We start from the raw sequence: 25,172 nt of genomic DNA, 5'->3' as shown, positions 1-25,172 counted from the left end.
CCGTCCTATATAGATTGTGTGTGTGTGGGCGCTTTATGGCAGCTGCAATAAATGGATGTCAATTGACAGAAACATGTCATAGATAATTACAGTGTCTAGGAAGCAATGGAGTCTGCCCAGAGACCAGGGAGTGACAGCGGAGCTGCATACAGAGCCTTATCTGTCTGTATAGCACTGCTGTCCTATCCTATCTAGGCCTCCAGCAGTACAATAGAGCTGTCATTAATTATACTGCCCTCTGCTAACCCTGTCCCAGTCTACACAGCAAAGCTGACAAGTGACCTGTAAAAAGTAGGACATTTCAGTGTGAAAAATGTACAAACAAATAAATATATATATTTACATCTCTTTGGAAAAAAAATAACGGATTTAAATAAGTGTAATTTCCTGATTTTTCCCTTTAAAGTGCATTTATTATTATAATTTACAATCCCCTCTTAGGCAGCTATAGACGTGTATTAGATGTAGTGGAGTAGCAAATGTTGAGTGTTACTGGCAGATTTTGGATAGTTTTCCTCTCCTGGTTTCCGTCAATCTACATTTTTTTTCTCTCTAGTCTTACTGAGTGGGTGGGCTTTTCCCGGTGTGATGTCACAGCTGTGCTGTGTGTTCTGAGCCAATCAGAAGTCACACGCTGCTGAGTGAGAAGCTGCATCCCTTCCTCTCCCATACCCTCTCTGCTATTTACGGTTTCATACCAGATGCATTTTTTGTTGAGCTTTCTGAACATTTACCGAGATCCTGCCGGTAGCAGAGAAACCGCAGGCTGCTGGAAGTTGGGGGAAATGCCACTTTCCCCGTATAAGATATATTACAAAGTTACTCGTATCCACACATACTGCAGACTTGTGACAAAAACCATTAAAAAAATTTGACTTTTTTTTTCAACAAAATTGCATATTTAACAGGTACAGGGACTGTGCGGTTTGGACAACTCTACATCCGTGAAAGCGAATGTGGAGTGTCACTGCCGGGAGACGCCCCCGCCATTATCTGCAGGGGAAAGCACTGGACAAATGCTTCTTTCCCCTTCTCTTCAGCACATACAGCAGTTTTCTTCTCTCAAGGATCTACTTTGGCCACTAAATAGTACAGAGAGACCTCACGTGCCACCATTTCCTCACTCCTCGACTCTCCTGCTGTGCAATTTCCCAACCACAATGGCATTTTCGGAGACATTTATTGGCTGCAGTTGGACATTTTGCTTCAGCGGTAAAACGATATCGACAAGAGGCTCTAATGTAAGCCGTCTTGGAGGACTATTCAAGGCTCTGTTCACATTGCTTGGACTTTACGTTTGGCACACACTTCGGGAAAATCTCCCGACGTATTTGTCGAACGTAAAGCCCCAACATATGCTACTGTATACCATACAAGAAACATTGTGTGAACAGAGCTTAAAGAGGCTCTGTCACCAGATTTTGCAACCCCTATCTGCTATTGCAGCAGATCGGCGATGCAATGTAGATTACAGTAACGTTTTTATTTTTTAAAAACGAGCATTTTTGGCCAAGTTATGACCATTTTTGTAGTTATGCAAATGAGGCTTGCAAAAGTCCAAGTGGGTGTGTTTAAAAGTAAAAGTCCAAGTGGGTGTGTATTATGTGCGTACATCGGGGCGTTTTTAATACTTTTACTAGCTGGGCGTTCTGATGAGAAGTATCATCCACTTCTCTTCAGAACGCCCAGCTTCTGCCAGATCACGCTGTGACGTCACTCACAGGTCCTGCATCATGTCGGACGAGCGAGGACACATCGGCACCAGAGGCTACAGTTGATTCTGCAGCAGCATCAGCGTTTGCAGGTAAGTCGATGTAGCTACTTACCTGCAAACGCCGATGCTGCTGCAGAATCAACTGTAGCCTCTGGTGCCGATGTGTCCTCGCTCGTCCGACACGATGCAGGACCTGTGAGTGACGTCACAGCGTGATCTGGCAGAAGCTGGGCGTTCTGAAGAGAAGTGGATGATACTTCTCATCAGAACGCCCAGCTAGTAAAAGTATTAAAAACGCCCCGATGTACGCACATAATACACACCCACTTGGACTTTTGCAAGCCTCATTTGCATAACTACAAAAATGGTCATAACTTGGCCAAAAATGCTCGTTTTTTAAAAATAAAAACGTTACTGTAATCTACATTGCAGCGCCGATCTGCTGCAATAGCAGATAGGGGTTGCAAAATCTGGTGACAGAGCCTCTTTAAAGGGAACCTGTCACCAGCATTTCACCTATTAAACCAGCAATACCTGGTGGAAGTGGGTGAAAAATCATTTCTATATAACCTATAATTATTTTCTAAGTCGGCTCTGTACCTTTAGTATTCCGTTTTTTAGTGTTCCCGCACCGTAAGCTAATGAGCATAAAAGTCATACCTTCGTATGAAAAGAGTCATATCTTCCGAGTTAACCCCGCCTCCTTACTTTTGATTGACAGCTCCTCGCCTCCCCCCAGCACACACGAAATCCCACACTTGCACATTGATGTCCTGTTCTGGTGCGTACGCACAACGGGAAGCCATAGGGGCGCATGCACAGTAACTATATTTGAGGCCCGGACATAGCAAGGAAGGGTGTCGGACCATATAAGACGTGCACGTGCGTGCTATCACAGACGAGATTTCGGCACTCAGGGCGGGCCAGTTTTTGGCGGTGGGCAGGCAGAAGAAGAGGAAAGAACTAGACTGTCGGATTAGAACCATAAAAAGAGGAGGAGTTTAGGAGAGGGGATAACGGCAATGAACTTTTGACAGCAGCGACAAGCGAGGTGGGAGTAGAGTTCAATAGGTGAAATGCTGGTGACAAGTTCCCTTTAAATAGAACTGGTCACTAAGGATATGTTCACACCACGTTTGGTGAATACGTTCAGCACATCCCGACACATACGCAGGATGGGTGCCAGAAGAATGGCTGATTACTTGAATATTTTTCCCCAAAGTAACCCAAAAAAAATGGAAACCCCTTTAATCCCATTAAAAATGTTTCTGTTAAAGATCTGCCAGGCACAGCTTCTGTATCCACGCCCATAGGTAATCAGTCTGCACCTGCTTCTATGTCTGTGAGACTGACTCCATCTTCCACCACTCAGGATGGCAGGCTTAGGAGTGGGAGAGCCTATCACAGCCTGGCCAGACGGAGCTAGCTCCCGCCCTCTGTCTATTTATACCTAATTTTGGTTTCCTGGCCCTGCTGCAGCTTCTGTACTATTTGTCCCTGCTTCATATTGACCCCGGCTTACTGACTACTCTCCTGCTCTGCGTTTGGTACCTCGTACTCTCCTGGTTTGACTCGGCTCGTTTATTACTCTTGTTGCTCACGGTGTTGCCGTGGGCAACTGCCCCGTTTCCCTTTGTTCTGTGTTTCCTTGTCTGGTTGTCTGTCGTGCACTTACTGAGTGTAGGGACCGTCGCCCAGTTGTACCCCGTCGCCTAGGGCGGGTCGTTGCAAGTAGGTAGGGACTGAGTGGCGGGTAGATTAGGGCTCACTTGTCTGTTTCCCTATCCCTGTCATTACAGTTTCATTGTACAAAAGTATCAAGAAAAATATTTGGCAGCGCCGCAATCGTAACCACCTGCAGAATAATTATTACACGTTATTTGTACAGCATGTGATCAATGTAAAAAAAAAACTAAAAACAATGGCAGAATTGCTGTTTTTTTCCTACGTCCCGAATGCAAAAAAACGTATTAACTGACGTTTATTCAATGTACCCCAAAATGGTGCCAAAGAAAAACTACAACATATCCCACAAAAAGATAAACATGACCTCCTAAAACTACGTTGACGAAAAAATTTAAATGTTATGACTCTGGGAAAATAAAAAGTTATAACATTTTTGCACTTCGAAGGCCCAAAATAGGTCAAGTCTTTAAAGGATTAAACAATTCGCTCAGCCATGAAAACCTCTTCTTTGCTGATGGTAAAACCTTCTATCCTCTGCACATCGCGGATGTCCCCTTGTTGTGGCTATTTGCATTTGTGTAAGGGGCTCCAAAAAGTGCACCCCCCTTTCCCCCCCCCAGAACCCATACTCACCAATTTTAGACGTAGGACATGACACAAACGCGTTTTGCATAGGGGTCAGATGCTCCGGCATTAATACATTCCTGTCGCGCATAATGTACGATACCCCAAACATAAAAAAAAGACCCTGGCCACCAATTTTAGTCTGTTCTACCCAGGCCCTATCTGCTTTTGCGCCTTTACAAAAAATATTTCTGTACTTGGATGATTATCATTAAAGTGTAGCCAAACATTTAACAAACTTCTGACATGTCACAGTGACATGTCCGAAGTTTTGATTGGTGGAGGTCCGAGCAGTGAGACCCCCACCAATCGCTAAAACGAAGCAGCTGAAATGCTCGCGTGAGCGCTCAGCCGCTTCATGTCTGTTCAGCTTTTTCCGGAAATGAAGGTATCGGAGTACGGACTCAATAGAAAGTCTATGAGCCCGTACTCCGATACTTAGCTACACTTCATTGTACAGAGGTTAAGGGAGGCAGATACATTTAAAGCTTCTATGTTTTTCCTTCTCGGTGGTACAGCAGCATCATACGTTACACAATGTCCACATATTTTACATCCTATGCATGGAAGAACTTGAGGAATCATATTTCGGGGTAAATATTATTTAGTTAACAAACAACTACCTTAAAACAGAGCATGAAAAAAATTAAGAAAAACGAAAAACAAAAAATTCCCTATAAAAGACCAACAAAATTAATTAATATCCTCTCCCATTTTAAACAATAAAAAAGCCCTATGTGTCCTGCAAAAGAAAAAGTTAAATATTTTGGGGTAATTTTTTTTATCATGTGCATTTATTTGTTCTTCATATAATGCCTACCATGATCTCTTCTGCCTTGGCAGCAGCTGCCTGACACTAGTCACATTTATGCATTAAACTTCATTTGACAGTTCTCCGGAATCTGATAAATGGACTGTAAACAGATTTAGCCCTATACATGTATTCTTTTAGACCAAATGCATAATTATCAAAAATCAGGACTGTTGGCAAGTCAGCAAGTGGCACTTTGTCAGCTGTTGACCTACCCATTTTTCAGAGCATCATTACACAAAATAACTAGCATGGCTCCTGTGTCAACGGACCCTCTGACTAACAATGAAATATGGGAATGTATTCGTTTCTGTGAAGGAGCTTGAAAAAACCCTCAGCTCCAGCTGCGAGACGTTTGGGAAATTTTAGTGCAAAAGAAAAATACTTGGTCACACCAGCTAAAATATTTATTTCGAAACCTCCGCAATGAATCATTGATTTACCAGCCAGAGCACTGCCAGCTTTCTTGGGTAAACCCCTAGTGGTCTCTTGTATATCTTAAAGGGGTATAAAATATTCTTATGAAAATACTGCAAGCTACAGTATGTCTTCTATTATCATAAACTGAAATATTTCTTAAAGGTTATGGCCACATTTTCATCTAACTTTACAGTTTATATATTGAATTTATCTACATTAATAGTTAGGATCAGTACAAGATAAGTAAAATAATGTATCTACACAGTGACTTGAGTTACATTCTGTATTATACTCCAGAGCTGCACTCACTATTCTGCTGTTGGAGTCACTGTGTACATACATAAATTATTCTGTACTGATCCTGAGTTGCATCCTGTATTATACTCCAGAACTGCTGCACTCACTATTCTGCTGGTGGAGTCACTGTGTACATACATTACATTACTTATCCTGTATCGATCCTGAGTTATATCCTGTATTATACTCCGGAGCTGTACTCACTATTCTGCTGGTGGTTTCACTATGTACATACATTACATTACTTATCCTGTATCGATCCTGAGTTATATCCTGTATTATACTCCGGAGCTGTACTCACTATTCTGCTGGTGGATTCACTATGTACATACATTACATTACTTATCCTGTAATGATCCGGAGTTGCATCCTGTATTATACTCCAGAGCTGCACTCATTATTCTGCTGGTGGAGTCACTGTGTACATACATCACATTACTTATACTGCACTGATCCTGAGTAACATCCTGTATTACATTCCAGAGCTGCGTTTACTATTCTGCTGGTGGAGTCACTGTCTACATACATTACTTATCCTGTAATGATCCTGAATTGCAGCCTTTATTACATTCCAGAGCTGCATTCACAATTCTGCAGGCTTCACAGCTGAATACTCCCAGTACTCACTGCTTGTTCAGTGTCTGCACACAGCTTGCTCTGTTGATTTGTGGCATTGCAGCATTTTTAATAGGCCCAGTTTTTAACATATAAAACCCTACTGTGCAGCCTATAGGTATTCTTATTAGCTTCCTGATCAATCCTTTTGCATCGTGATATGTTTTATCGGTGTCCTACACATAAGGTTTAACTGAAAGTGTACCTAATTTTTCAGGGGACTTTTCAGAATAAGCTGTCATATGTGCACATGAGGAATAACATTATTTCCGGTCACTTTGTATGTGCCATTATTTAGCAGCTTTGCCCTCTGCAGGCTCTATCTATAGCTGCAGCAACATGGAGGAAATTATACAGCAGCAATGGGCAGTGTAGCTGAGAATCCAGCACTGGGATGACATAGAAATCTTACTAGCAGCATCTCTCTGTGTTTTTTACTGTACTCCTGCTTCCTCCTCCTGCTCCCCCTCCATAGACTTATATGCAGCGTGTGTTGCTGAGTCACACTCTCGCTCTGCTTCCTCCTCCTGCTCACCCCTCTTGCTCCATAGACTTACATTCACCATGTTTGTTGCTGATTTACCATTTAGACTTGCATGGACAGCAAGTGAAGAGACACCCGCCCATTTCCTGCAGTCCATCTCCTCTGCTCTGTAACCAGGGTCGGCTAATGCTTGACAACAGGGGGTGGACAGCAGATTACAGACAGGGAGACACCTAGTTGCAGTAACTTCACACAGAAGCATGGAAGGAACAAAGTAAATTTTAACTGAAAGTAAATTACAATGTTGTTTTATATCAGGTATACTATTAGTTTATCATAAGTTGTTTGAAAAGTTAGTGTCCATTGAAGTATTATTAAAAGTTAAGTCATGTTTTATTTGTAGCCCATGCTGCTGGTCGATTTATCATCTTTACATTAGGCACTGTAGAGTAATCTGATATAGGAAAAACGATCTCCCCTCTGCATTATTGTGGCTCAGCTAAGCTGTTAGGGAGGTGTCTAGCAACAAGCCTCTTGACTGCTTTTAATAGCAATCAGCAATAATGAGTAAAGCTCTGGAGTATAAGGCTATGTTCACACGGAGTATTTTGCCGGCAAAAACGGCCCGAGAACGCCTCCCATTGATTTCAATGGGAGGCGTCGGCGTCTTTTTCCCGCGAGCAGTAAAACTGCCTCGCGGGAAAAAGAAGCGACATGCCCTATCTTCGGGCGCTTCCGCCTCTGACCTCCCATTGACTTCAATGGGAGGCAGAGAAAGCGTATTTCGCGCTGTTTTATGCCCGTGGTGCTCAATGGCCGCGGGCGAAAAACGGCGCGAAAATCGCTGCGAAAATCGGCGTGCAGGGAGAGGAATATCTGCCTCAAACTTCCAAACGGAATTTTGAGGCAGATATTCCTCCTGCAAAATACCCCGTGTGAACATAGCCGAATACAGGATGTAATTCCGGATCAGTACAGGATAAGTAATGTAATGTATGTACACAGTGACTCCACCAGCAGAATAGTGAGTGCAGCTCTGGAGTATAATACAGGATGTAACTCAGGATCAGTGCAGGATAAGTAATGTAATGTATGTACACAGTGACTCCACCAGCAGAATAGTGAGTGCAGCTCTGAGGTATAATACAGGATGTAACTCAGGATCACTACAGGATAAATAATGTATGTACACAGTGACTCCACCAGCAGAATGGTGAGTGCAGCTCTGGAGTATAATACAGGATGTAACTCAGGATCACTACAGGATAAGTAATGTAATGTATGTACACAGTGACTCCACCAGCAGAATGGTGAGTGCAGCTCTGGAGTATAATACAAGCTGTAAAGGATAAATTTAAGACAAGTATTGTAAACCAACTTTTTCTGTAGATTATAATTTATATATAAATTGTAAACTGGTACCCAAAGATAGACCTACCCTTTAATACATGGTTTTATGCACATATATATTATATTTTGTGGGCTGAGAGTCTCCAACCTGTCTATTTTATTCCCGTCAGGCTGACAGATTATCAACTTAATGCCGGATACTCCCGTTGGCCAAACAAAGTCAGCGAGGTGAGTCACTTGTGGTTTTCATTAAAAAAAATCGAGAACAATCAAAAGGAAATTGCCACCATCCTGTTGAATGTTTATGTATGTATTATATGAAACAACTTGCGTTTGCATACAAAAAGTAGAGACAGGTCAGACACCCCAATGGTACTAAATACCCCGTCCAAAGCAGAGTGGCTTGTTGGCACCCTCCTGACATCCAGACTCCAGGGCACATGCCCCATCAGCCTCCCCATCAAGCTACCCCATCCCTCTATGTCCAAGTTATACCCTTTTTCTACGAGGGAGAGACACTTGTGCCAATCTGTGGAGGTTAAGGAGAAGTGGCCAGAGATTGGTCATTCATTGTAACTTCCTATGAGTACAGGCAGAGGTGGTGTTTTAGGTGTATATGGTACGGGCAACGTGGCTGGCATTCTTATGGGAGCAAAGTTGCTGGCACTATTATAGGGGTATGTTGGTACTAATCCTGACCATAGCAGTAAATGTACTTTTCCCATCTCCAAAACATGGAAGGTAAAGTAACCAGGACAGTCCCTTTTATATCCAACAGTTTTGGTGAAAGATATAGGATAGCAGTTTGGCCACGGCTCCTTATTAGGCCCTGTTCACACAGAGTCTATTTGACGCATGTTGTGGCACGTCTAAATACGCATAAAAAAACCTCTTGATTAAGCTTCCCATTCAGATTGAGGAAGCGCCCCACTAGTAGATAAAACGCGTTGCGTAGAAAAAAAAGACAGGTCAAATCTTTGGCGAGTAAAACGCGCCAACAGTTCCGGTTATCAATAGGTTCTAGTTCTAAACACATGCCGAAAACGCCTGTATTCTAAAATGTGCTTTCCAAAAACGCTAGAGTATTTGACACGTTTACGCGTCATATTTTTTGAGCACCATGTGAACATGCCCTAAGTCCTTTTAATGTCAGAGCAGATTTTGCACCAAGATTGAGAATAGACACAACTGAATGTTTTTTTTGGGATTTCCCTGCAGGAAATCTCAGGCACAAAGGGCTTATATGGGACTAGTACAAAATATATGTTTTTGTGTTTTTTTTGTCAGAAACAGCGCCACTTATGACTATGGGCTATGTCTGCTATTACAGTATTCAAATGACTTGGGCTGAGTTGCAATACCAGACACAGCCAATAGACAGGAGTGGCACTGTTTGAGGGGGAAAAATCCTCTAAGTCCTCTATACTACACCACTCAGGAGAGCTGACAGCTCCTCTATACTACACCACACAGGAGAGCTGACAGATCCTCTATACTACACCACTCAGGAGAGCTGACAGCTCCTCTATACTACACCACGCAAGAGAGCCGACAGCTCCTCTATACTACACCACACAGGAGAGCTGCCAGATCCTCTATACTACACCATACAGGAGAACTGACAGATCCCCTATACTACACCACACAGGAGATCTGACAGATCCCCTATACTACACAACACAGGAGAGCCGACAGCTCCTCTATACTACACCACACAGGAGAGCTGACAGATCCTCTATACTACACCACACAGGAGAGCTGCCAGATCCTCTATACTACACCATACAGGAGAACTGACAGATCCCCTATACTACACCACACAGGAGATCTGACAGATCCCCTATGCTACACAACACAGGAGAGCGGTCAGCTCCTCTATACTACACCACACATGAGAGCCGACAGCTCCTCTATACTACACCGCACAGGAGAGCAGACAGCTCCTCTATACTACACCACACAGGAGAGCTGACTTGTCCTCTATACTACACCACAGAGGAGAGCTGACAGATCCTCTATACTACACCACACAGGAGAGCTGACAGCTACTCTATACTACACCACACAGGAGAGCTGACAGCTACTCTATACTACACCACACAGGAGAGCTGACAGATCCTCTATACTACACCACACAGGAGAGCTGACAGATCCTCTATACTACACCACACAGGAGAACAGACAGATCCTCTATACTACACCACACAGGAGAGCTGAGAAATCCTCTATACCACACCACACAGGAGAGCTGACAGCTCCTCTATACTACGCCACACAGGAGAGCTGACAGCTCCTCTATACTACACCACACAGGAGAGCTAACAGCTCCTCTATACTACACCACACAGGAGAACTGACAGCTCCTCTATACTACACCACAGGAGAGCTGACAGCTCCTCTATACTACACCACACAGGAGAGCTGACAGATCCTCTATACTACACCACACAGGAGAGCCGACAGATCATCTATACTACACCACACAGGAGAGCTGACAGCTCCCCTATACTACACCACACAGGAGAGCTGACAGATCCTCTATACTACACCACACAGGAGAGCTGACAGATCCTCTATACTACACCACACTTGAGAACTGACAGCTCCCCTATACTACACCACACAGGAGAGCCGACAGATCCTCTATACTACACCACACAGGAGAGCTGACAGCTCCTCTATACTACACCACACAGGAGAGCTGACAGATCCTCTATACTACACCACACGGGAGAACTGACAGCTCCCCTATACTACACCACACAGGAGAGCTGACAGCTACTCTATACTACATCATACAGGAGAGGTGACAGATCCTCTATACTACACCACACAGGAGAGCTGACAGATCCTCTATACTACATCACACAGGAGAGATGACAGATCCTCTACACTACCACACACAGGAGAGCTGACAGATCCTCTATACTACACCACACAGGAGAGCTGACAGATCCTCTATACTACACCACACAGGAGAGCTGACAGATCCTCTATACTACACCACACAGGAGAGCTGACAGATCCTCTATACTACATCACACAGGAGAGATGACAGATCCTCTACACTACCACACACAGGAGAGCTGACAGATCCTCTATACTACACCACACAGGAGAGCTAACAGCTCCTCTATACTACACCACACAGGAGAACTGACAGCTCCTCTATACTACACCACAGGAGAGCTGACAGATCCTCAATACTACACCACACTTGAGAACTGACAGCTCCCCTATACTACACCACACAGGAGAGCCGACAGATCCTCTATACTACACCACACAGGAGAGCTGACAGCTCCTCTATACTACACCACACAGGAGAGCTGACAGATCCTCTATACTACACCACACGGGAGAACTGACAGCTCCCCTATACTACACCACACAGGAGAGCTGACAGCTACTCTATACTACATCATACAGGAGAGGTGACAGATCCTCTATACTACACCACACAGGAGAGCTGACAGATCCTCTATACTACATCACACAGGAGAGATGACAGATCCTCTACACTACCACACACAGGAGAGCTGACAGATCCTCTATACTACACCACACAGGAGAGCTGACAGATCCTCTATACTACACCACACAGGAGAGCTGACAGATCCTCTATACTACACCACACAGGAGAGCTGACAGATCCTCTATACTAAACCACACAGGAGAACTGACAGATCCTCTATACTACACCACACAGGAGAGCGGACAGCTCCTCTATACTACACCACACAGGAGAACTGACAGATCCTCTATACTACACCACACAGGAGAACCGACAGATCCTCTATACTACACCACGCAGGAGAGCTGACAGATCCTCCATACTACACCACACAGGAGAACTGACAGCTCCTCTATACTACACCACACAGGAGAGCTGACAGATCCTCCATACTACACCACACATGAGAACTGACAGCTCCTCTATACTACACCACACAGGAGAGCTGACAGATCCTCTATATTACACCACACAGGAGAACTGACAGCTCCTCTATACTACACAACACAGGAGAGCTGACAGATCCTCTATACTACACCACACAGGAGAGCTGACAGATCCTCTACACTACACCACACAGGAGAGCTGACAGCTCCTCTATACTACACCACACAGGAGAACTGACAGCTCCTCTATACTACACCACACAGGAGAACTGACAGCTCCTCTATACTATACCACACAGGAGAACTGACAGCTCCTCTATACTATACCACACAGGAGAACTGACTGCTCCTCTATACTACACCACACAGGAGAGCTGACAGATCCTCTATACTACACCACACAGGAGAACTGACAGATCCTCTTTAATACTGCTTTTGTTTTCTTAAACAGAGAATTAAACCTTATCTTGTATTTTAAATCACTCTCAGGTGCGGTCTCACCCTATTTTAAAATCCCTCATCCCTTATAATATATTTTTAACCCTGTTTCCAAGGAGGAAGACTTACATAAGAATGCATGAGGAACACAAAAAAAATTAGCATGTATACTTACCCTCCGTGCTCCTGACTCTTCTTTACCAGGGTTTGGTCTGGGATTTGAATATATTTAGGGAGTCTCATCTGAGGTCTGCTATTTATATAGGAGATTGGGGTTTGATGAAAATATAGGGGGTCTAGTCTGGGGTCTAATATTAATATAGGGTGGTCTGAATATATTTAAGGGGCATGGCCTGGGGTCTTTTATTCATATGTGAGTGTTGTCTGGGGTCTGATATTAATACAGTTGGTCGGAATACATTTAGCTCCGCCCTTTTATATAAGCCACACCCCCAAAAAGCTCTTCCATTTTTGCCGCAACCTGCTGTTCGAGTGAAGGGCTCTCCCAGGTTGAATCTCTGTACTCAAACGTAAATATTTTTACCATACACACAGCATACGTTTCACACAAGATATACCCTGTGCTGTATTATGGGTGGACTTGTTGTTAAGCAATAATAAGAATAACTGAGTGTAGGAGTATTATAAAATGAGAGAGATTTAGGAGTTAGAAATATTTCTTAATATTTCCTTCCTTATCCATTACCTGTCACTTTACTCATCGCTTCCAATTTATGTAATTTTTTGGACGGAATTTATGAAGTTTGCATCTTTTTACCATCATTCAATTTCTTTGCAATGTGAACTATTTCCGGAAACTCAATTTTTATTCCATGTATCACTGGATATATATCACATATATTTATCACTGTAGCAATTTACTGGATGGTACAATTACGGTTATCAAAGCACAGGATAGAGTTTGCCTCCTTGAGCATGGGGGTGGGGGATCCTAATCTGTCGGGAGCCCTGGTGGTTAGCTGATGGTAATTTCTGAGTTACATTGCTTAAAGGGTATGTTCACTTTGGTAGAGATTTTTATTGTACCAATAAATCAATATTCTAAAAAATGAAGCAATTTTGCAGGTTGTTCTCATTAAAATTATCCTACCATTTTGTGTATACAGCTCCTATGCAGACCTATGTTTCTTCATGGTTGTAGACTACAAATAAACCCTGTGAGAAAGTGGATCTGTTAGGTTACCATGAAGAAAATGGAGTAACATATGGTCCCCAGATAGCCAAGGTATTGAGACTATTTTATGGGGGGGGGGGGGGGGGGGAGAATACAAAATGGAACAAAACACTCTTTAATTCAGAAAAAGAACCTGTCCGAATCCAAACATAAAAAAATACTAAGTTCAGAATCGTTAGCCCTCCACAGAACTCAACAAAAAACCAGTGATCTAACTTTTGGATCTTTTTGTGCCAAATATGTAAACGACATTTGGTTTTAGGGTATAAAAAAAGACTCTTTACTAATGGGGTGCCCTTTATATATCTGACTCCCGAGGATAGAAGACATAGAGTGCAAGTCAAAATCGACCAGACTTCAGAACGTCTTCAAAGGTGTTGTATGGTTTGTGTGAGGGTTTTCATAGCCGGGAATCCCCCATGCACAGTTGATAGATGTGAGGAAACTGCCATGTCCAAGCTTAACAGGCACCCAATTAAAGTAGCGGGTATCCATCAAATTCATTGTTTTGATCCTGAAGTAGCAAAAGCCATACTGGATGTGGCTTTCCGCTATGGGCTAATAGAGTTTGGCCCAGAGTTAACTATGGATGCCCTATTTAGACATATGGCAATTTCTATGGCAAGTTCTATTGCAGAAGACCCCTTTAACCGCAACTTAGTATTAAGCTATCCTTTTTTTTCTATAACTTTTTATATTAGTATTATTATTTTTCATCAATAATAACAATATAAATGTTTCCGGTTTACAGAACTGGGTGCTTGAATCACTGTCAAAGTCCAATACAACAAAGAGGTAAGAAAACCCTATGGAAGTCCCATGGTGTCCAGTTAAATTTTTATTAAGTCTTTCCACTATTTTCATTTCAAGATGAGACCCATTAAACAACGCAATTCCCAATTTATGTGCAACATATTGTTATTAATTAGCAAATATTTATTTTTCTAATTTTTGCATTTCTTTTTTAACCAATGGGGCAATCAGTTAGGACTCATGTCAGCCCTGACGATGAGAACTTCAACCCTCCATTAAAATGGGTCTTGCTGAAAACTACAAGTGGGCTACTGAAAGCTCCATTAATTTCACTGAGTAGGGCATTTGTGGAAGTGGCCAGTGGTCAGTGTGGGAACCATAGACATTACAGAGGCTTAGCCTAATACCTGTTTTATATTCAGTAAGTGCCTATTCCAAGCTGCCTTTACTGTGTCATGGAGATACCAGTTCCATTTTAACTAATAATAAATTCATGAGAAATGTATTGGTGATTTCATGTAATACGTACAGCTGACACCAACAATGGAAATCACCTTTTTAACTTTAAATGCCACTTTGTAATTGTTAGTTGATCTTGAGGGGTTACTGACAGTTCTGGTGCTTATAAATCCACGAAGGCCCTACAGAAACTACTAGTATTATTTGTCAATATCCAGTAAACACAAATGTGTGGGAAGGCGTATCTGCAGACCCCACTACTGTTCCACATGCTGGGTACTTTCCAGTGATCTAAACAACTTTTCAGCAGGAGAAATTATCAAGCACTACTGACAAGGACTGGCTATAGATGGTCTAACAAACATTTGGCCAACAGTTATAGGGCACTATTTCAATGTGTTTTGGTTTTTTGGGGGCTGATTTTGTTATTAATTTTAGGATTATAGGATTTTTGTTTCTAATTTCATGTTTATTAGCTTGCACCCCTATAAATATAAGTCAGCATATAGATGTAGCCATCTTTATCTTGCCCTTTAACACATTAAATAGACAGTGTCCAGAAACTTTTTCTTGACTTTTTCAATAGCTTTTGTTTTCGGAGATCACGCTGCATCAAGTTATCAGTCAAGATAAAGATGGCTACATCCGTATGCGTCACTAAACTCTAGTCCTAAAATTGGTTCCCTATGATATGATGTGTATTTTGGTGTATAATATGTGCAGGATATGTAGTCATCACTGGGGACTACGGCAATGTACAGTGTTATTAGGCACAGGATTTTTTTTAATTTAGTATATATTTTATATATTTTTTATAATATACTATTTATCTTATGTTTCATTCTATACGTTAGTCACCGACAGCCAACTTCCCCCCTGCATGGCGTATGTATACGTCCTTGCATAGTTGAATGCAGACCCCTAAGACATACAGTATATAGTCTATCAGTGGTCAGCAATTATTTAAATACATTTTATGTAATTTTGTATGATAATTGATTTATTGGGATAATTTTTTAGCTGTTTTCATGACTTTGATGAAGATTTAATCATATTTGAAGCCAAATTTATGCAGAAATTCTGAAACTTGAAAGGTTTCACTAACATTTTAGCACCAAGAGTCTCTAAAGTTATTTGGAACTATGACAACCCATTTATTAGTGTAGTATTTATTACTTAGCAGCTCTATCCTGAGGGGATATCTTTTGTTTGCTGTGCCATAATGGCCCCACCCGTGCTGTAAATGGGTTTGAGCAGATTGAGGCTTTTCTCCTGTGGGAACGTGTTATAGGTGACGGGAACAAATTTTTGGAGGGGCAGGTGTTTAAAGCGCTAGAGGGGAGTTACGAGTTCAGTCAACTCACCGGTTTAACCCTTTCCTGGTCAGATGACATTTTTTTTTAGATATTTAGGAATGTTCAAAATAGCCCAATATTGACTTAATATATGAATTCTAAACTCCACATCACATGTAAACTTATATTAAGAATCCTGGTGACCATGTTGATCAGTGAGGGAAACAGGATGCCTTGTGTGCTGTGCTCTATTGAACCCTATGCAGTGTGGGACAGACAGGTCAGGAATTGTTCTTCATTCTGGAATGCTAGGCCGCCGATAGATCAGCTGTTTCACCTGCCATTACTGTGCTCAGCAAAAAAAAAAAAACAATTAAGCCTGACAAATGGTTGATGGGGTGGGTCTTCATTAAAGAGGCTCTGTCACCACATTATAAGTTTCCTATCTCCTACATAATGTGATCGGCGCTGTAATGTAGATAACAACAGTGGTTTTTATATTGAAAAACGATAATTTTTGAGCAAATTATGAGCAATTTTAGATTAATGCTAATGACTTTCTCAATAGACAACTGGGCATGTTTTTACTTTTAACCAACTGGGCGTTCTACAGAGGAGTGTATGACGGTGACCAATCAGCATCATACACTTCTCATTGTTCCAGCCCAGCTTCTTCCACTGCACAATCCCACTGTCCTGTGGATCATGTGTATGATGCCGATTGGTCACTGATTGGTTAGTGTCATACACTCCTCTGTACAACGCCCAGTTGGTAAAAAGTAAAAACACGCCCAGTTGTCTATTGAGAAAGTCATTAGCATAAATCTAAAATTGCTCAAAAATGATCGTTTTTCAAAATAAAAACCACTGTTATCTCCATTACAGCGCCGATCAGATTATATGGGAGATAGGGCACTTATAATGTGGTGACAGAGCCTCTTTAAGGGAGTGGGGCTTAGTGTGTCTGGACTCCTATTGGAGACAGAGTAGTTGGGTAGGGGTCCTGCTACAGCCAGCAGCCTTACAGACAAGTCTGATCTGAGGTTTCTGAAAAGGAGGGGGTTTCTCATCTCCTGGGGCAAATATAAATTCTATATACATTCCCGATACGGTTCTCACCGGGAAGTGGATCCATCAACTTAAATTATTTTGACGCTGGCTAAACTGTAGTGTGGAGTCTAAGAGATCTCCCCGTTCTTCAGCCTAGAACCTCCACAAGGGGATACTGTCTTTCCTAGCCAGATTCCTAAGTCGTGGTCACCAATTGCTCAAGAGAGCGGTCAGAATACGACAAACCAGAGGAGAAGACGAGGATGAAACTAGAAGATGGGCCAGGGGTCAAAACCAGAAGGTAGCACTACAAGTACTAGGCAAAAAATCAGAAGGAGCAAGATGAAGGTGAAGTCCAGAGACAAGGTCAGTGTCAAGCCAGGGTATCCAGACAGAACCTATCTTTTGCCGAAGTGTGACTTCTTCACCATTTTCAATGCAATATGAGACAGAATAGGATCAAAGGAAAGGAGAATATTGAGGGAGAAATTGCTGAATTTTTTTTTGTCTGTTTTGTCTTTTTGTGTGGTTTTCTTGGGAGGTTTTGTTGCAGTAGCGCAGTTCTCAGCTTCACCGCCATCCCTTGGGCTATCCCTTTGTTTCAGAATTATCATGGGCAGTGTCTGAGTTTAATCTTTTGTTTTTAGTTTCAACAGGGATGGAGTAGCAAAAGTCAACATTTACTTTGAAGAAATGAACTATAAAACCATCCAGGAATCTGCTACCATTAATGTAAGTTGACAATAGGAAATCAATACAAAATATAGAAGATGTATTTAGAACAGTGCATTTGTTTCCCTTACAACAGTGTGCAAACACCATAGACTTCACTCGCATGGCTGTATTACAACTCCATTTTGTAAAGATGGGTTCTCTCTCGTACCTACGTATGTCTCCGATTTTATACAGAGGCATACAAAAGTTTTTTTTACGTACAAACCCGACAGAAAAGAAATTACGGCATGCTACATCGGACTCCATATGTACAAAAGTATAAGAAAGCACTGCATGGGAGAATATCTCCGTACACACAGATTCCGACGGAGCTTGTACAGCAGCACACAGAGGCTGTGCAGCTCTTTGCATATGGCTCTGCTCTAAAATTGGGTTGCTGAGTCCTATATAAATAACTGTTGTCGGGTGACAACCACTTGCAATGCCCATAGTTTTTTGCATAATAGTAGCCCTTCTTCTCTCTTACTGCTCTGCGTTTGTCAGTCTGCACTAAGTTTAGCATCACATTTATATTAACTTTATATATTATATTATATTTATTATAACTCTCCTCCGGATAACAGAATGTCTGCTGCAGGTCGATGTAATGCAAGTACAAATTAATAGATTTAATATAAAAAAAAATGTTGTAGCTCCGCTCAGGAAGCATCAACCTCTAGTACTATTACTTTATATCTTATGAAACGGAAAGTAAATGATAAATGGCGCTTGGTGTTCTGCTCTGCCAATGATTACATTTATGTCATACACACAATAGACAATTGAAGGTACTTTCTGAATGTGGTTCTGCTCCCTCCTACTCTTCGTCATTCAACAATGTAAAGTTGGCCATACATTTTGGATAGCAATCGGGCGGACGCTAGTTGGTATGCGTTCGGCCGACAGCTATTCCTCTCGACTTCCCCATTCAAATGCATGTGTTCTCAGGGAGAAAGCTGCTGCCAGACTCAGCTTATCTAATGACAAACAAAATATCGGGCATTTTGAAATTCGACATGCCCGACCCTTCACTGCCCCGACATCGGGGGAGAGTCGGGACGTGGCCATACACATTAGATGGTCAGCCGGTCGTCGAAAAACTTGCAGACAGAAAAGTAGGTATTCAATTTGTGCTTATCCTGTGCAGTGTTGGAAAAAAATCTGGAAAACATCCTCAAGCAGACAGGATGCTGTTGATGGATCTAATTATTTTATCTGGTGCCTCTATTTTCCCTTTAATACTTCCTGCAGCCCTGATCATGCAAGGGATTTTCCCACAGGATTTGTGATAAATTAAGAATTGCCAAGTCCTTTGTTCTTCCTCACCTGCACAACCGTGGTGAGGAGTTTAATAGCGCTGAGAAAGCTTGCGTGGTGCCGCTCCATTCAAACTCTATGGAACGGACAACAAAAACAACTGAGCACCGATTCATTAACCCCTTAATGACCGGCCTATTTTGGACCTTAATGACCAAGCCATTTTTTAAGTTTTTCAATCGTCGCATTCCAAGAGCTATAACCTTCTTATTTTTGCGTCGACATAGCTCTATAAGGTCTTGTTTTTTGCGGGACAAGTTGTATTTTTTAATAGCACCATTTTTAGGTACATATTATTTATTGATTAACTTTTATTAACTTTTTTTTGGGGGGGAATAGAAAAAAATCTGAAATTTCGCCACTCTTTTTTGCGTCCTAAATCTACGCCGTTTACCGTGTGGTATAAATAACACAATAACTTTATTTAGCGGGTTGTTACGATTGCAACGATACCAAATTTGTATATATTTTGTATGTTTTACTACTTTTACACAGTAAAAACACTTTTTTTTCAAAATTATTTGTTTTTGTGTCTCCATATTTGAAGAGCCGTAACGTTTTTATTTTTTCGCCGATGCGGTTGTATGAGGGCTTTTTTTTTGCGGGACGACTTGTAGTTTTTATTGGTACCATTTTGGAGTAGATGCGACTTTTTGATCACTTTTTATTAAATTTTTTTAAAAGTCAGGATTCACAGAAAACAGCAATTTTTCCATAGTTTTTCATTATTTTTTTTTACGGCGTTCACCGTGCGGGTTAAATAATGTAATAGATTTATAGTCGGGGTCGTTACGGACGCGACGATGCCAAATATGTGTAACTTTTTAACTTTATTTTGTTTTTTTAATAGTAAAGCATTTTGTAAGTGGAAAGGCAGGGTTTTTCATTTTTTTCACATTTTTTTTAAAATTAACTTTATTAAACTTTTTTTTTCACTTTTTTACTAGTCCCACTAGGGGACTATAATATGCGATTCTCCGATCGCATTTATAATACACTGCAATACTTTTGTATTCCATTGTATTACTGCCTGTCCGTTTAACACGGACAGGCATCTGCTAGGTCATGCCTGCGGCATGATCTAGCAGGCATTCACTCCAGGCAGCCTGGGGGCCTTTATTAGACCCCCGGCTGCCATTACAGACACAGACACTCGGCGATCGTATCGCCGGGTGTCAGTGGGGGAGAGAGGGAGCTCCATCCCTCTCTCCAAAACCACTCAGATGCGGTGCTCGCTATTGAGCACCGCATCTGAGGGGTTAAACGTGTGAGATCGATACTAATATCGATCTCACACGGCAGAGCAGGGACGCTCCCAGCCCTCAGCTGCCTCTAGCAGCTGAGAGCAGGGAGATCTGACAGTAAACTTATTCCGATGCCGCGACGTAAAAAGTCTATGGCATCGGAATAAGGCCCGTTAGTGATTGACGTAAAAACACGATGGGCCGGTCACTAACGGGGTAAGACCAGTACACATAGTTAAAGGGATTGTCCAGGTATGGGGTAGTTTTTCATACTGATGACCTATCCACCCGGACCCTGCACCGATCATGAATTCAATGGGAGGTAAAACCTGCAACAAATCGCAGATGTTGCGATTTTTGCAGCAGAAAAGGGATTACGCTGCAAAAATTGCAACTTAGCAAAAATAATAATATATACACACATATACATACATACATACATACATACATACATACGAACACTTACCCAAATCTAAATCTCCATGCTTCCTTGTCCTGGCCGGTCTCCTGGGATGACATTTCTTCCCATGTGACCGCTGCAGCCAATCACAGGCCGCGGCGGTCACTTGGGATGAAACGTCATCCCAGGAGGCCGGGCTGCAGGACGGCAGAGGGACGTGTCGCCATGGCTACGGGTAAGTATGAAATTTTTTTTATATGCTGTTTTCCGCAGAGGACATTCCACCCCAAAAACTGCACCACGATTTGGTGCGGTTTTGTCCGGGATTCCCTTCAGGCTCCAGGGCGGATGCGCTGTGCACTTTTACGCAGCCTATCCCCCCTTTTGAACATTATCTAAGAAAGACACAATTAGGAGAAGCATAAGGCTGTCAAAACACTGGACATGCTCATATTACTAAAACCTATATAATACATTATAACCACCAGTTAAATATACATATGACCTTGTCATCCAGGTTATGGGTTACGTGCTGACCTTGCAGTTCCTGTTAGTGTCTTATTTCTAGGCATGACTTTGTAGGTACGTCACTTTATTTACATAAAATTCTTGCAGTAAAGATGAGGAAGAAACATAATTATTGAGTGTGGTTTGCATATGGGGCTGGTGGTATAACCTGTTCTCCCAGAACAAGTAAAGTGTCTGTCATTATCTGGGTGTTGATGTGTTTCTGTTTCCCACACCTATCGCACTCTTTCTCTTTGCAAATTTGCCTAATTATTGAGTGCCCTGCATTACTAAGCAGAGTTCCCATTAGAAAGTCGTGGATAAATCTACTTGGATTGCTATATTCTATGTGTGATGACAAATCCTTATTGTGGTCTTCAGGAGTTACTGCACTTTCACAAAATGTTATATCATAATGACATGTTAGAAGTTTTGATCGGTGTAGGTCCGGGTGCTGAGACCCTCACCAATCGATTAAAGAAATCAGCAGAAATTCTCAGCTAAGCTTTTTTCACCTGCGGCTGTGATCGGCTCTCCTTAGCGGACGACGAGCTCATAAAGTCTACGGGTCCGTCTTCTGCAAATGAGGAGAGCCAATCACAGCCAAAAGATGAATCCTTGGCTTCACGCGGCTGTGTTCGGCCCGGAAGATATAGACCGTATGTCGGCAGTATTTCCAGGACTGAACAATGTTCTGGGAGCCAAACTACTAGCATCATAGTCATTCATGCTGCTGTGAGTCACTGCCTCCCCACGGGACAACTGTCCCATACTGCAATCATGTTTTCATTACGGGACAGTAGTCCCGAGGAGAGGCAGTGACACAACATCATGGATGACTATGATGCTAGGATTCCGACTCCTTGAACGATGTACGGTCTGGGAATTTGGCCAACATGCTACGGGCATAAGGGTATGTGTATACCTGTGTGAAGTAGGCCTAAATTGACCACAGGGCTGGATTATTGGGAGGACACAAAAAGTACATGCCCTGGGGCCTCCACCACCTTCGGTACCTATAAGACCTTCACCACCCACTATCCCAAATGACTGTTCAGTGATCCTATGCAGCAGAGAGGTAATGGAGACGTGACCAGGCTTACATGTGACTCTTCCTTTTGAAGTCTTATGTGGCTGCTATAAAGGGTCAGGTTAGGTCCAGGTCCTAGAGGTGGAATGGGTGCCTTCACCAATCTTAATCTGGCCCTGGTTGATCATACTAAATGAGTTAGAAAAAAGAGACACGGCGCCACAAGAAAACCAAATGAGGATCTAATAAGAAAAAGGAACGTGGTGGATGCGACAATGACGCTCACCTCGGATGATGAACACCATAGGTGTCAATAAGGCAAGGAAAGCTGTAGCCAGGTCCACAGCACAGTCAAACCGAGTTTGCTGTCGATTTGTAGAGTGATAAAAATGAGGAAAAATGGACCAACGGCGCTGCTTAGGTAAGAGGTATTATACGCCCATCTCAGTGGATAAGAGTGGATAAAAGGACTTTATTGTCAATAGGCTACGCGTTTCGACACCGAACCGGCGTCTTCCTCAGGCCAATCATGATTGGCCTTAGGAAGACGCCGATTCTGGTTGATCATAGTCATTAGATTTATTTGCAATCCTGCCAACAATCTGGTGTCATCAGAGGCTTCCAGATAGTTCCCAATAACGGTTATTAGGGGAAACAAGAACCAGACAGGTTGTTTGTTTTTTTTCCGACAATATGGAGGAAAGACTTCTACTTCTCATATCAGTGGAAGCTTTACTCGTTTGGTAGCTTTCACCCCCACGCAAATAATGGTAAAATGTCCACACTCATAGGGAGCATAAGGAGACTATGCAAATACCTGAGTGCTGAAGATTTAGCAAATTCTCTTTACGTCAATTTAGTTGTATATTAGCTGTCAACCTTTTTTCCTTATCGGGAACATAACAATGTGAAAGTAACAGAAATACCCGCATCTGGACAGATCCAGGGGGGACCGGGTGGTTTACCTTTGGTCAGAGAAGGCCCTATAACAAATCTAAAAATGGGTCTCTTTACGGTTACTGGTCATAATCTACCTTCTTCCTTTTTGACTCCTTCCCATACTTTAAGGAGACAAAACATGACCCTCAAGCTTGAATACCAACTTTTTAGAATTCATTATAGCAAAGTAAGGCCTTGCTTAGGTTATCTCCACCTATGGGGAACGGGACTGAGGTCCCTTCTCAATAAGCCCTATAGCAGCTGCATGGGCTGCCTCTTAGATACATAGACCCTCACACAGGGTCATGGCTTGAATCTCCTGGACCATGATGTTCAATAGCACAAAGCCCTATTTGCCCGGGTAGAATGGCACCCTCTTTAACTAAGTCTCTGGTCATCTCTGTTGAAGGTAGACAACTCCTTTGTAAGAAACTGATGGGGGAGCTTTTTGCTCCAAATTTTAATGTCCTGAAAAAAAAATGTCCTCCTGACATTTATAGAGAAGTGAGTTCGGGGCCATCTTATTGATCTTGCGCAACAGGTTTGTTGTCTGCTGTTAGGTTCTCCTTTTTACTAAACATCTTTGCAACCACAAGATGCATAGAGCTTTGAATGTGTGCTCTCAGGAAAGTAGTAGCATCTTCTTACTCATGTGATGACCTCGCTAGCTGCATGTGACAAGGATTTCCGGCTGTGACAGACACATAGATATAGAGTCAACTAAAGCTACCACAAAACAATCTGATGTTTAGTCACATTGAAATTCCTTTAATTTAGCACATTACGGTCCAAAAAATAGTCCCATGCCAGATTAACAGGTATTGAGTCAATAGTTCGACACTTGGTGGGTCTTCGGAAGTTCTCAGATGTTCATTGTGACCTTCAGGAGCTGCCAAGTACATATTCGGCATAAGGGTATGTGTATACCGGTGTACGGATGGTTCAGAATATCAAATTATACCTGCAAATGAAGCCGGTGCTCCCAAGACACAAAAGGACAAACTGGTCCACAAAATCACGACCCGTTATTGGTGCTTTTTCCTGCTACCACTTCCCCATATCATGTCAGGTATGTCTACTATTTTTCCATTTCTTCCCATTGTCTGTAAGAGAGACAGACAACAAGACCCTCTTATTGGTCCACCTCCCTTGTTTGCTTAATATGCAGTGCCCCTGAGGGGAAAGTGGTCTGTGCATGGCATGTTCACCCCATCCATGGCAAAGGAGTATGGGGCCATCTAGAGTCTGGGTCCCTAACCTCCCAGCAGCAAGGGCTTTCTGTGTTATGCATGTCCAAGATTCTTTTTAAAGAGAGATGTGCTCAATCTCAATCATGAGAGGCTATTCAGTTCCTTTTGCAACATTACACTCCCCTCCCAGCAGGTCTAGACCACATGGTGCATCATCTGTCCCTGCTGAAGATAGCGTCACCGAAGTCCTGTCACCCAAGTCTTGTGACCACCACAGGGCACCATCCAACGTAAGGCCGGTCCTGGTCCTAGTGATGGACTCCCATTAAATCCACAGTCCTTGGCACTTGCCTCATTTGCCTACAGGATATGGTATATATGGTCTTGCTATAAATTCTCAGCTAGATTCACATAGACACAGAATGATCTTATAGGGCAAATTTTACGAGCTGAGTCAGAGAAAGTCCTAATTGATGCTTTATCAGGCTTTCATTTTCTTGTTTAAATAAAAACTTGTGAAATTATGTTAATCATTATAAGTCAGTCCACAGTGGAACCTCACAGAGGAAGGTTATAGGAAGAAATGTTTTTTGTTTTTTTTCATAAACTTCAAACCTGAGAACGTGTCAAGTTGACATGAAACAGACGTATAATTGATATATGGGAGTTTTATTGACTAAAGTCTCCAGCTTTCTGCCTGGGGCAGACATAGTGGGTGGTTCTAACCCTATACGACCTGA

General features: G+C 42.4%; 2 protein-coding genes across 3 annotated transcripts in view; one reads left to right on the top strand and one right to left on the bottom strand.

The window, feature by feature from the left end:
• The window catches only part of LTBR (lymphotoxin beta receptor), a 244,841-nt gene that overhangs the window by 145,049 nt on the left and 74,620 nt on the right, over positions 1-25,172 (bottom strand). The gene's annotated exons all lie outside the window — the stretch shown is intronic.
• Positions 1-25,172, top strand: part of SCNN1A (sodium channel epithelial 1 subunit alpha) — a 53,252-nt gene that overhangs the window by 24,502 nt on the left and 3,578 nt on the right. The window contains exons 9-11 of the mRNA XM_075842984.1: positions 8,172-8,229; positions 14,286-14,329; positions 17,748-17,823. Of these exons, the coding sequence (XP_075699099.1) occupies positions 8,172-8,229; positions 14,286-14,329; positions 17,748-17,823 (178 nt within the window). The remainder of the gene's footprint in view (positions 1-8,171; positions 8,230-14,285; positions 14,330-17,747; positions 17,824-25,172) is intronic.

Source organism: Rhinoderma darwinii, chromosome 11, assembly GCF_050947455.1.
Source record: "Rhinoderma darwinii isolate aRhiDar2 chromosome 11, aRhiDar2.hap1, whole genome shotgun sequence".
Lineage (NCBI taxonomy): Eukaryota > Metazoa > Chordata > Amphibia > Anura > Rhinodermatidae > Rhinoderma > Rhinoderma darwinii.
This window is presented reverse-complemented; position numbering and strand designations above follow the sequence as displayed.